Source organism: Orycteropus afer, unplaced genomic scaffold, assembly GCF_000298275.1.
Source record: "Orycteropus afer afer isolate SDZICR_OR568_19922 unplaced genomic scaffold, OryAfe1.0 scaffold00059, whole genome shotgun sequence".
In the NCBI taxonomy this organism is placed as follows: Eukaryota; Metazoa; Chordata; class Mammalia; order Tubulidentata; family Orycteropodidae; genus Orycteropus; species Orycteropus afer.
Window position 1 is genome coordinate 8,273,982 of NW_006921646.1, and position 13,571 is coordinate 8,287,552.

At 38.2% G+C, this 13,571-nt stretch overlaps 1 protein-coding gene across 1 annotated transcript in view; it reads left to right on the forward strand.

The window, feature by feature from the left end:
- DNAH8 (dynein axonemal heavy chain 8) overlaps positions 1 to 13,571 on the forward strand; it is a 423,841-nt gene that overhangs the window by 12,900 nt on the left and 397,370 nt on the right. Inside the window, exons 5-8 of the mRNA XM_007939462.1 lie at positions 1,377 to 1,566; positions 2,260 to 2,423; positions 9,640 to 9,816; positions 11,547 to 11,660. Of these exons, the coding sequence (XP_007937653.1) occupies positions 1,377 to 1,566; positions 2,260 to 2,423; positions 9,640 to 9,816; positions 11,547 to 11,660 (645 nt within the window). The remainder of the gene's footprint in view (positions 1 to 1,376; positions 1,567 to 2,259; positions 2,424 to 9,639; positions 9,817 to 11,546; positions 11,661 to 13,571) is intronic.

The window sequence follows — 13,571 nt, forward strand, 5'->3', positions numbered from 1 at the left end:
GTGAGGTACAAATATTGTTTCATTTTTCTGCAAATGGATCTCCAGTTTTGCCAGCACCATTTATTAAACAAACATTCTCTTCCCCATTTAATGGAGATCTGTACATTCTTAAAGTGGGAATAGTAATACCTACCCTGCAGGGTTGTTATGAGATTAAATTATAGCATAAAAAAATTGTTACCATATTTCCTGACATACAGTAAGTCCTCAACAAATATTACCTCTTTTTATTATCCCTAGAGGGTCTGGATACCTTTTTACAATGGGAAAGGTGACTGAAATCCAATCTAATTTTGCTCTTCTGCTTACGATGAAAGATTGATTTAAGAGAGGCTACTTAGCTTGGTGTCAGATTCTAGGTTGACAGTTAACTTTCCCCTGACTCTGTAGATATTTCATTGTGTTCTGGTGTCTCTCTCGTGGCTGATGAGACCTGTGGTGTTAGTGTCATTCTTCTTTCATAGATAACTTGTCTTTTCTTTCTGTTTGTTTTTCCTCTTTGTCTTTGAAGTCTAGCAGTGTCATTATGACATCTTTATTTGTGGATGTGTTTCCTTAGTCTACCATTGCACTTCCTCAGTCTATCTTCCATTTCACTAATTCTGTCCTCAACTTGTCTATCTTGTATTTTAACCCATTCCTTTTTTTTTTAATTAGTTTTTATTTTATCACAGTTTTTATATATGCACATAGTTTAAAGAAAACAGTTGTTGTTGTTAGTTGCAATTGAGTTGGCACTGATTCATTGTGACCTTATGTATCACAGAGCAAAAAATTGCCTGGTCATGCACCGTCTTCATGATCAATTCACTTAATCCTCCAGCACTATCTTGGACAATGTTCTTTCATGCTCCATAAGGTGTTCATTGACTGATTGTCAGAAGTAGATCACTGGGCCTGTCTTCCTAGTCTGGTTTAGTCTGGAAGCTTCACTGAAATCTATCATTATGGGTGTCGATGGCAATGAGTTTTTTTAAATAGTTAGTTGAGATTCATACTTACAGAGGTTGGGCTTTTGATTTCATGTGGCTAATCATTTTTTTCCATCCAACATTCTGGACAGAAGCCTAGTTTCATTGCTAGTTCCTTAGCCTGATAGAGTTTTGTCTGATCCCCTTTTATATAGGCTCTAGACCACATCTCCTTCCCTACGAAGAACTGAAAACATGGAAAAAAGTGTTTCCTTGATGAGCAAACATGTGACTAGTTAAAATGTTTAGTTGATTTTAGATCTAATTTGCACAACCATTAAGTTTCCCTGATAGTTTATAAAAGATATTAGTTGTCTATGTTTATTGTAATGTAAAATAGTTTATGATTTTCAGTTCTTTAATGAAATTAGCATATAAAATATCATTTGAATGTCACCCTTTCAGGAAGTACTATTTACTGTTCTGGATGCAACAGATGGACTCTTAAGTGGAATTAGAAATATGCTGGCAAATATATTTTTACCAGCTATTCTTGCAACAAATAACTGGGGTGCTTTAAACCAGTCCAAACAAGGAGAATCTGACAAGCGCACTTTCACTGAAACTATCAGCAGATACCTTTCATTTTTAGATGGTAAGTTTTTAATGTTCAGTAAATTATTAGAAATTTTTTCATTGACTAGAAGATATACTATCAAAACTAAGCATTAGAAAAAAAGAAGGTGCTGATCAATGTAATTATGAGACCGAGAGGTAAGTTATCAAGTCATTAGAATCTCTCATTCCCAGAGGTTTTTGCAGAAGTAAAATACGTTTTATTTCTTATTTTCCATTATAGCAGGAGGATTCTCCTCCTATATTAGTGATGAAAAAAATCATAATATTTAAAAATATATAATTTATTATTATCTACCTTAAAAACATATAATTTCATTATTTGATATTAAAATATAAAATTTTCTTAATAATCATCAAGTAACCATCTGATAACCAGTTGGAATTGCATTATACTTCTATAAAGCATTGAAAAAAAAAAAACCTCATTGCTGTCAAATTAATTCCAACTCATAGCGACCCCTACTTGGGCTTCTGAGGCAGTATGTTCATGGAAGTAGATTGCCCAGTCTTCCTTCTGAGGAGTGGAAACCCACCAGGGTTTGAACTGCCAGCCTTCTGGTTAGCAGCAGTCAAATGTCTTAGGCACTACACCACTAGAGCTCATCTTTAAAATTACAGTAATTGCAGTTTAAAACCCCACATTGACATTTAGCACACGGACATTAAATAAACATCTCTTTATTAACATTATTATTATTTTCCTTTTTAGGTGCGAGAATAAGTATTGAGGGAACAGTTAAATTGAAGACGATAAGCAATGTTGATTTTACCAAACTTCAGACCTTTGAAGAAGTGACAGCTGCAGCTGCCAATTCAGAAACTGTTCATCAGCTGGAGGATGTGCTGATGATATGGTACAAACAGATTGAACAGGTGAGCTGATCATCCGATATGAGTCACTGTTCTTGTTGGTGTCTTAGCCATTGAATTTTGTCCCTATAAATAAAGAGAAGAGCCTTCTCTGAGTTTCTTCCAGATTCTGTTATGAAACATAGTCAATTCCTGACTCCAGTCTAAATCATTGTCCTTTATAAAACCCAAACCAAAAAATCGTTGTTCTTTATGGACCACTTAAATTCAACTTTAAGGTAATTTCTCATTTTAAGGAGGAGACCATAACAACATGGGTTGAGAATAGAACAGTGAAGAATCAGGACTATCTAGCGTTAATCCCAATACTTTATTTATTTTTTATCCCCTCCATAAAAGAGAGAAAAAGGACAGAATTAAGAAGAAATCTACAGTGCTACACACTAAGTACATATCTCTTGGTTGATCAATGGCCTGTCTTGTCAAAGAGGTTCAGACTAGGATCATTCATATCAGTGCTACAGTAGTAAGTCTGTAACTCTGCAGCCAAATAAACCTTTTCTAGCATGAGAAAAGCAGTGATAGGAATGGGGTATATGTCAAAATTATGAAAGGCTCCAACTTAGACTACAAGCACAGCAAAAAACCCAGTTACTATATAATTGCCCTTAGCTGATAGAGGACTGTAGTTGCCAAGTCACAGATCTCTAGTTCTCTGAGCACAGGACAGTGGAACTAGAGAAGAAAGTCTTCAATGAGAACCAAACCAAACAAAACTCAATAAACAAGGTCAACATCGGCTTACTTGTGCTTACTTAGTAATCTATAGTGAACAATTTTACATTTTTCCACCATATCAAAGATTCTGTTTCTAGTTAAGGCTGGCATCTATCTCTCTCCCAACCCCACAGCACCTTTCTACAGAATCACAGCCTCTTTTTGAATTTACAGTCCCTGACAGGGACAGAGTACCCAGTAAGCAAAGTAAGCATGAGGTGAAACTTTTCACTACAGATTAGTAAATAAGCACAAGTAAGCCAGTGCTTCCCTTATTGGGTAATCAGCCTCTGCCAAACCCATTGCCATCAACTTGATTCTGACTCATAGTGACTCTTTAAGGACAGAGTAGAGCTGCCTTATAGGGTTTCCAAGGTTATAAATCCTTTTGGAAGCAGATTGCCACGTATTCTTCCTGTGGAACAGCTTTTGGGTTCAAACTGTGGACTTTTTGGTTAGCAGCCAATTGCTTTAATCACTGCACCACCAGGGCTTCTGTTCTGGTTCTCATGCTACTTTAACAGAAAATACCACAGGTGAATGGCTTTAACAAACAGGGATTTATTTTCTTACAGTTTAGGAGGCTAGAAGTCTGAGTTCAAAGTGCCAGCTCTAGGGGCTGGGTGAAAGCCTCTTGACCTTGGGGTTCAGTTCTGCCTCTTGCTTCCGGCCCACTGAAGATGGAGGCATATCTTAGCTCAGGTAGCTGTTGGCTGCTGAGGCTGACAAACCCAAGGATGACAAGTTAAATGGCACAGTTCAAAGATTATCAAGCAATATGGCAGGCCACTAAATCAAGTCTATTAACAGTCCCAGTTTGATTGTGTGGATCATGACAAATTATGGATAACATTGAGAACAATGGGAATTCCTGAGCACTTGATTGTACTCATGAGGAATCTGTACCTTGACCAGGAGACTGTCTTTCGAACAGAACAAGGGGACACTACATGGTTTAAAATCAAGAAGGGGGTGCATCAGGGTTGTATTCTTTCTCCACACTTATTTAATCTATATGCTGAGCAAATAATCCAAGAAGTTGAACTATATGAAGAAAAACGTGGCATCAGGATTGTAGGAAGAATCATTAACAACCTGAAATATGCAGATGATACAACTCGCTTGCTGAAAGTGAGGATGACTTAAGGTACCTACTGATGAAGGTTGAAGAATACAGTCTGCAGTATGGATTACGTCTCAATAGAAAGAAAACAAAATTCCTCACAACTGGACCAATGAGCAGCATCACAATAAATGGAATGAAGATGGAGGTTGTCAAAGAATTCACGTTGCTTGGTTCTACAATTGATGCCAACGGAAGCAGCAGTCAGGACATTAGACGACATGTAGCATTGGGAAAGTCAACTGTGAAGGAACTGTATCAAGTGCTGAGGAGCAAGGATATCTCCTTGAGGACTAAGGTGTGCCTGACACAAGCCATGATATTTCCAATCGCCTCGTATGCATGTGAGAGCTGGACAATGAATAAGGAAGACCGAAGAAGAGTTGATGCTTTTGAGTTGTGGTGCTGGCGGAGAATGCTGAAAGTACCATGGACTGCTAAAAGAACTAACAGATGTCCTGGAGGAAGTGCAGCCAGAATGCTCCTTGGAAGCGAGAATGGCCAGACTTCGTCTCACCTATTTTGGTCATGTTGTAAGAAGGGACCATTCCCTGGAGGATGTCATGCTTGGTAGGGTGGAGGGTCAACGAAAGAGGGGGAGGCCTTCAACGAGATGGATTGACACAGTGGCTGCAATGATGGGCTCAAGTATAGCAGGGATTGTGGGGCTGGTGAGGGATCGGGCAGTGTTTCGTTCTGCTGTGCATGGGGTCGCTATGAGTCGGAAACGACTTGACAGCACTTAACAACAACAACAACAACAACAGTCCCAAGATCTGCAGACAACATGGTAGGGCATTGAGATGAAGACTTAGCTACATGCAGGGTCTAAGCATGCCAAAAGGCTCTGAGACCTTTCTTAAAGCTATCTTATACACAGGAAGCAGACCACATCCCTAAGGCAGCTACTCAGCTGCTCCAGCAGATTCTACCATGGAGTTTATTACCAGTCTCATCATGGGGAATAACTACATCCGCTTCTCAGCCACTCAAAACCAGGCTGAGCCAAGCTGACATACAACTTAAAGACCATAGCCTCTTAAAGAGAGAAGTAAAGGAGAAAAATCTTGAGCAGGCAGGAGGTAGAGAAAAGGATCTATTTTATCTATCCTAGAATTATGCTAGGAGCTCTTGTAGCACAGTGCCTGAGGCACTTGACTGCTAACCAGCAGGCTGGCAGTTGAAATCCACCAGCCACTCCTCGGAAGGTTGGACAATCTACTTCTGTAGTGATACTGCCTCCGAAACCCAAGGAGGGGTCACTATGAGTCGGGGCTGACTCGACAGCACATAGCAACAACAACAACAGAATTATGCTAGTAGGAAGGAAGTGCATTTGGAATAGTAAAAATTGGAGGACTTTGGAAATGTCACCAAGGCCTGAAGTGCTGGCTATAGAATTTGCCTCCACATGTCACTAGGTAATTGAAGTAGATAGTTGCCCACCAGAGAATTCCTATAGTCTCCTAATATTCTTAAGGCGCTCTGGTGGCACAGCGTCTAAGGCATTCTACTGGAGGAAGGGGAAGCTGTTGTTCATTGTGGAAATCAAACCCTGTACTATACAATATATAAGGAGGCCCTCTTTAAATGTTGTTGTTGTTGTTATGTGCCATCGAGTCGGACCCGACTCATAGCGACCCCTCCTTGGGTTGCCGAGGCATTATCACTACGGAAGTAGATTGCCCAACCTTCCTTCTGAGGAGTGGCTGGTAGGTTTGAACCGCCAGCCTTCTGGTTAACAGTCAAGTGCCTTAGGCACTACACTACCAGAGCTCCCCTTCAACTATTAGGAGCAATCAATTTAGTTCTTCTTTTATAAAAATGAACAGGGAAAAGAAAATAACTAGAAATGGTGAGATTGAACAACCTGAAGTAAGGAAACCAAACTGAGCAATTGTAGCAAATAGCCTCCAGTTAAGCAGATTCAGTGCAGGCGATGAGAGAGATCTTTAAAATACTATATCTCAAATGTAATGACCTTGACATTTGTCATACACAAAAATTAATGCAAGATGGATAGACTTAAATATGAAAACTAAAATTAAAAAAACTTCAAGAAAATGGAGGAGAATGTCTTCATGGCCCTAGTATAGGCAAAGATTTGTTAGACATGAGACAAACAGGACTAATTATAAAAAGAAATATTGTCAAATTGGAGTTTATAAGAAGTGAAAATGTATGTTCATTAAAAGATACTATTAAAAAAGTGAAAAGGCAAGCCACAGACTGGGAGAAAATATTTGCAGGACATCTATCTGACAAAAGACTTGTATCTAGAATATATAAAGACTTCTAACATATAATAAAAAGATTAACAGCCCAATTTTTTTTAAGTGAGCAAAACATTTGGACAGACATTTAGAGAGCATGTGAAAAGGTGCTCAATACAATTAATTATCAGGGAAATGGAAAATAAAACCACAATTAGCAATCACTAAAATGAAAAAGACTGTCATTCTCAAGGGTTAGTGAGGATGTGGAGAACTGGAACTCTCATACTTTGCTGGTGGGAGTATAGCATGGTGGAACTTCTTTAGAAAACCAGTTAGTAGTTTCTTATGAAATTAAGTATATAGCGACCTTGTGATCCAGCAGTTTCTCTCTAGATATACACCCAATAAAAATAAAAAATATATGTCTTCTAAAAAGATTTATACAGGAATATTCGTAGTAACCCTAATTGTAATTATCAAACACTGGAAATCCAAATAGAAGACAGTTAAACAAATTGTGGTATACTCATGCAGTGGAATATATAGTGTAATAAAAAAGAAGAACTATTGATATGTGCAACACCATGTATGAATCTCAAAAACATGTTGAGGAGAAGAAGCCAGTCTCAAAAAAGTAATGTTGGGGAAAAAAAAAAAGCTTGAATAATTTCTTTTAGAAAGATCAGCACAAGGCCAGTTCCTATGAGGCAGAGGTTAAAGATGTTCCAAATGTCCAACTTTTCCAAACAGCTATGCCACTCCATCATCCCTGATGTCAACTCCTCTTCACCTCCGTTATCTCCCTCCCATCTTAGGGTTCCATATTTCACTGTAATGTCTTACAGAACGCACAAGATCCCTAGGAGATGGCTCATGTGGTGGTGGAGGCTGGGAGTCTGGCAGGCTGGCTAGTCCCAGGTTTGAGGGTAGGTCTGGAGGATTCTCCCCACTCATGTGGTTGCAGGGGTTGGTGAACCCAGATTGGCAGGTCAGATGGCAGCTGCTGTCTCAAGTCCAGGGGTGAGATAATGACAAACCAAAGGCAGAACCAAATCAAGACAGTGAACTTTCCCAGAACATTCCTATATATACTCTCAAGGAAGCAAGGCGGAACTCAAGATACATCCCACTCTAAACAGATATAGAGAAAGGGTTTATAATACTTCACAAAATGGGTGTGACTCGAGTCATACCCTCCAGCAAGGTGAGACTCAAGATGCATCCCACCCTAAACAGGCATGTTGTTGTTGTTGTTGTTGTGATGTGCCCTGAGTCTGACGGACTCATAGCAACTCCTCCTTGGGTTTCCGAGGCGATATCACTATGGAAGTAGATTGCCCAACCTTCCTTCAGACAGGCATAGAAACTAGGATTTACAATACATCACAAAATGGAGGATGATGGCTAGACGGGCCATATTAAGCAATTCACTGACTGCACTGCAAAAAACAAAAAACTGTAAATAAACCAGAACACGAGGTAGGAGGATTTCACTATCTTCTTAAGCAAGATACAAAACTCAGAAGCCATGAAGGAAAAAACTGACAGATTTGACTATGTAAACAAAATTAAAATTTCTAAAAAAAAACCCCACTATAAATAATATTTAATGGCTACTTAGGCTTCCTCTTTATTGGAAGAATTGATTTTGTTCAAAACTATGTGTGTCTAGGTTAAGTAAATTTGTTGTTGTTATTTGCTGTTGAGTCAGACCTGACTCATAGCGACCCCTCCTTGGGTTTCCGAGGCGGTATCACTGGTATCACTACGGCAGCAGTAGATTGCCCAACCTTCCTTCCGAGAAGTGGGTGGTGGGTTAGCAGCCTTCTGGTTAGCAGTCAAATGCCTTAGGCACTCAACTCATGCTGTTTTAATTTCTGTAGCTTTTGATTAAATTGGTATCTGGTCTGGCAAGTCTCTTCCCTGTGTTTTTCTTCAAAATTGCATTGATTATTTTTGGTTAGTCTTCCCAAATTAATTCTAAGATGAGCTTATCAAGTGTGATGAAAAACTCGAGATTTTGATTGGAATTTTATTGGATTTATAAGTTAATTTAGGGAAAATTGCCAACTTTTTAAAATCCAATTTTCTATCCATGAATATATTATATAAGGTCATCTATTTAGATCTTCTGTGTGATTAAGTTATGTTTTATTTTCAACATATGTCTTATATATCTTTTGTTAGATTAATTTTTATGTACCTTATTATTTGCTCTTGCAAGTGGTATCTTTTTAGAAATTACATTTTCAAATTACAAGGTTTATAAGGAGGTCTGGTGATGTAGTGCCTAAGGCATTTGATTGCTAGTCAGAAGGCTTGCGGTTCAAACCTACCAGCCAGTCCTGGGAAGGAAGATTGGTCAATCTACTTCCATAGTGATATTGCCTCGGAAACCCAAGGAGGAGTGGCTGTGAGTAGGATCCAGTTCCACGGCAGTGAGTTTGGTTTTTGGTTTTTTGACATGGTTTATCAAGAACTGCTACTGATGATTATGTATAGATCCAGCAACTTTACTACATTTGTTTACTTTTATTAATTGTTAATTTGTCTTTAGACAAATAATCTTGGATTTTTTAAATGTAGACAATCAAATCATCTATGATTATGCTATTTTTGTTTTTTATTTTCCAGTGCTTAAATCTTTTATTTACTCTCCTTGTCTTATTCTGAGGAGCTCTGATGTTATAGTGGGTAAGGCATTTGGCTGCTAACCACCAGCTGCTCCATGGAGGAAGATAAGGCAATCTTCTTATGTAAAGATTTACAGCCTTGGCAACTCAATAGGGGTCGCTATAAGTTGGAATTGTTTCGATGGCAGTGGGTTTTTTTTTTTTTGTTCCGGTTCTGGGACACTCCATTACCATTTTGACTGGGAGAGGTAATAGTAGATAACTTGTCATGCGGTCATTTTAAGATGATATTTTCTAAGATTTCCTCTTTAAGTATTATGTTTGCTATTGATTTTTGGTAGATACTTCTATCATGTTTAAAAAGTTTCCTTCTGTTCCTAATTTGTTAAGAAGTTTTTTTTTCCTACCCAAACGTTATTCAGTGTTGCATATTATTTATACTTTTAGCTTCCTTTGAAAAGATGCAAATAATGAGATTTTTGACAGAGGAATGTAGTGTTTCTATATTCTATAAATATTTTTGATTGCAGGTACTTATTGAGAGTGAACAGATGAGAAAAGAAGCTGATGACTCAGGTCCACTTACTGAACTGGAGCACTGGAAACGCATGTCAGCCAAATTCAATTATATTATTGAACAGATTAAAGGGTCAAGTTGTAAAGCTGTCATAAATGTGCTAAATGTTGCACACTCAAAATTGTTAAAGGTAAAAGGCCTTTCATTTTAAACTTTTCTATACTTCAGAACAACCAACTCAAACACAGTTTAAAACTACCCTTATTGAAATGCTTCTTAGCACAATATGCCACAGTCATATATTCAGAGGAGTTAAACTTTGTATAAGGCTTTCTCTTATACCACAGTTTTTTCCAAAAGAGGAAAAGGAAATATAGAAATGAAGATTTATTTCTCGATATTTCACATACCAGTTTTGATGATTATACAATGAAATGATTACCAGAAAAGTGATCACCCCTTATCTTTAAATTGTTTTTGAAATTATAATTCATTATAATTTATTTACCTCATTAAGGTAAAGCACGACATACAGAGTCAAAAGAAAAACTCTCCTTTCATCATACATTTCACCTCCACCGTTCCACCTGTATTCATCTCTGACCAATATCAGAAGAGCACTTGATTTTATCATCCCTTGTGTGAAAGAAGGGTCAGTTTACAGGAAAATAAAATTGATGAAGAATAAATAAAAATCCTGCTACCAAGAAATAAATTAAATAACTAAAATTGGATAAAGACATAGCAGTTTTAGTTGAATTGATCTGAATTAATTGATCTTAGGCTGCCTTATGAGAAGTATACCAGTACCATTTGCCACTGAGTCGATTCTGACTCATGGTGACCGATGTGTATGGAAGTGTAGTTGACACTTCGGTGACCCTTCAGTTTTTCTCAGCACAGTTACATCACACCTAGTGATGCTAGTAGAAACAAGTGGGCATCCAAAGTACAGGGGCCAAGATGTTGAAGCTAACAAGTCCATGACATATTGAATGAATTAAATGACTAACTAAAGGCCCAAGAATTGTTTATCTTTGAATAAAAGACTTAATGGCTGATGTGGAATTGTCTTCAAATATTTGAAGGGCTACTATGTGTTTTCAGGGAGCTCTGGTGGCGTAGTGCCTAACGCATATGACTGCTAACCAGAAGGTTGGCGGTTCAAACCCACCAGTCACTCCTCGGAAGGAGGATGGGGCAATATACTTCTGTAGTGATACTGCCTCGGAAACTCAAGGAGGGGTTGCTATGAGTCGGGTCTGATTCCACTGCAGGGCATTGCGTTTTTTCCGTTATGTGTTCTCAAGAGGTTCCGTTAGGCAAAAATAGACCAAGTGAATAGAGCTATGGGCAGACAGATTTCTTCATAAAAAGAGGAAGAACTTACTCATCATTAGAGTTTTCTAAGTATTTGATGGCTACTTGCCAAGAAACAAAGAGCTCTGGTAGCATAGTGGTTAAGTGCTCACTGCTAAACAAAAGATTGGCAGTTCTACCTCATCAGCCACTCTACAGGAGAAAGATGTGGCAGTCTGCTTTTGTAAAGATTTATAACCTTGGAAACCTGATGAGTCAGTTCTATTCTGACCTGTAGGGTTGCTTCGAGTAGAAATCAAGGAAGCGACTTGATGGCAAGAGATTTTTTTCTTTTTTTTTACAAAAAAAAGTGTTGATTTTAGATTGAGTTCACTTTAGTGAAAGAAATGTTTTCCTGGAGTAATGTTCTGTTTTAATAACTCTAATTCTTAAAGATACAGAGTAAATGCCATAAATAGTTAAGCTGGAGAAGTTACCAAAGGTAGAAGCAGGTCCAGTTCAAGCCTAGAAAACAGGGTAAGATAGGTTGAATTTCATAAATAAACTCAGCACATTGATGTATTTGGATGCTTAGTAGAATTCTTGTACATTTTTTCTTAGAATTGGCGTGATTTGGATGCAAGAATCACTGATACAGCAAATGAATCAAAAGATAATGTCAGGTATTTGTACACATTGGAAAAAGTATGTCAGCCTCTCTATAACTATGACCTAGTAAGTATGCTTTTTAAAATTGTAGTATTTGAAATTAAATTGCATAATTAATGCATTTAAAAATAACCTGGATAGTGAGAAAAATTTACACTGCAAAAAAGTTATTGAGAAGATATATTATCCTATTATATATATAATGAAATATACATGATATTTAATATTTTAAAGTGCATTTGGAATATAACATTATCATAAGTATGACCTATTTTCTGAATTAGGCAAAGCAAATTAGTTATCTCTTACTGTATAACAAAATTACCCCAGAATTGAGTTGCTTAGAACAATATGCATTTATTAAGTAATAGTTTCTGTGGGGTAGGAATCCAGGTGCAGCTTAGTGGAGTCCCTCTGCTTTAAGGTCTCCTATGAGGTTGTCAGGAGCTCTGGTAGCAAAGTGCCTAAGGCACTTGACTGCTAACCATAAGGCTGGCGGTTCAAACCCACTAGCCACTCCTCGGAAGGAAGATGGAGCAATCTACTTCCGTAGTGATACTGCCTCGGAAACCCTATGAGTTGGGTCCGACTCGATGGCACACAACAACAACAACAACAACATAAGGTTTTCATTTCCTACCACATGGACCTCTTCACAGGCAGCTCCCTTCCCCTAGGGGGAGTGCTCCAACAGAAAATGAAAGAGAGTGCCCAAATTAGAAGCCATAGTCTTTTTATAAACTCATCTTGGAAGTGACATTCCATCACTACCCTTGTATTCTATTCATTGAAAGCAAGTCAGTAAGTTCAGCCTACGCTCAGGATGAAGGGATTATATAAGGATATGAATACCACAAGAGTGAGGATCATTGGGGGCCACTAAGAGGCCACTTACCATGTTAGATATTTCCTATTGCACAGATTAGGAAACTCAAACTCATCATTGCATGGTGACTTTACCAGTGTCACTCAACTAACATGTGACTCAGGATGAAACCCATCTTTGAATCCAGCCTGCTGCTTTTTATTTTTTTCATAATTCTGTAGCGTTCCTTTAAAGAATAGGTAACTACTACCATTTACTTTTATTTCTCTAAAGACTATATTAATTTCTAACTCAGAAATTCTCTGGAATGTCATGGTACCTCACACGAAATATGGAAGTTAAAGTCGTCTATCTTTTGTTTAGATAGAGAGGGGAGATCAAGGAAACTAGCATTTGTGAGACCCTAGTGCAATGTTTTCCAATCATGGCTTATGTTGCTTCTTTTATAAGTCACTTTTAGGTAGGAGGGCAGCCCAAACAGCTGTCTGTGCACAGGCTTGAGAACCCTTGACCTTTTGTTCTAGGCATTGTGCTATATGTTTTACAAAGGTTTTATGCACAGTGATCCTCATTTTAAAGTTGAGGAAACTGAGCCTGAGCATTTCCACATCTGTAAGTGATGGGACTACATTTGAATATGGTTCTCTCTGACATTTTGGGTTGTATTTGTTCCCACTTTTCTATGTGGTTTGTTCAAGGTATTCTCTAAGTTAAAATGCTTTCAAAACAAGTTATATTTGTGGCTGATGCTCATGTTCAGTATTCTCTGTTCTAATTTTTGGAGAGCTAGTCATACTGTTCACATAGATGGGAACACTGGCCATATGGCTGGGTTGACCAGGCCTAGGAGCTCTGGTGACATAGTGCCTAAGGCATTTGACTGCTAACCAGAAGGCTGGCAGTCCAAACCCACCAGCTACTTCTCAGAAGGAAGGTTGGGCAATCTACTTTTATAGTGATATTGCCTCGGAAACCCAAAGTGGGGTCGCTGTGAATTGGATCCGACTTGGTGGCAGTGCATGCGTTCTTAACTGCCATGTCCATCATCCATCAGGGGATGCCATGGGAGAGGACGGAAGCCATCAGAGCAGTCTTTTTGTTGACTTCATAAACAGTTGGTGGACTTTAGTTTATCTAAAACTTTATATATA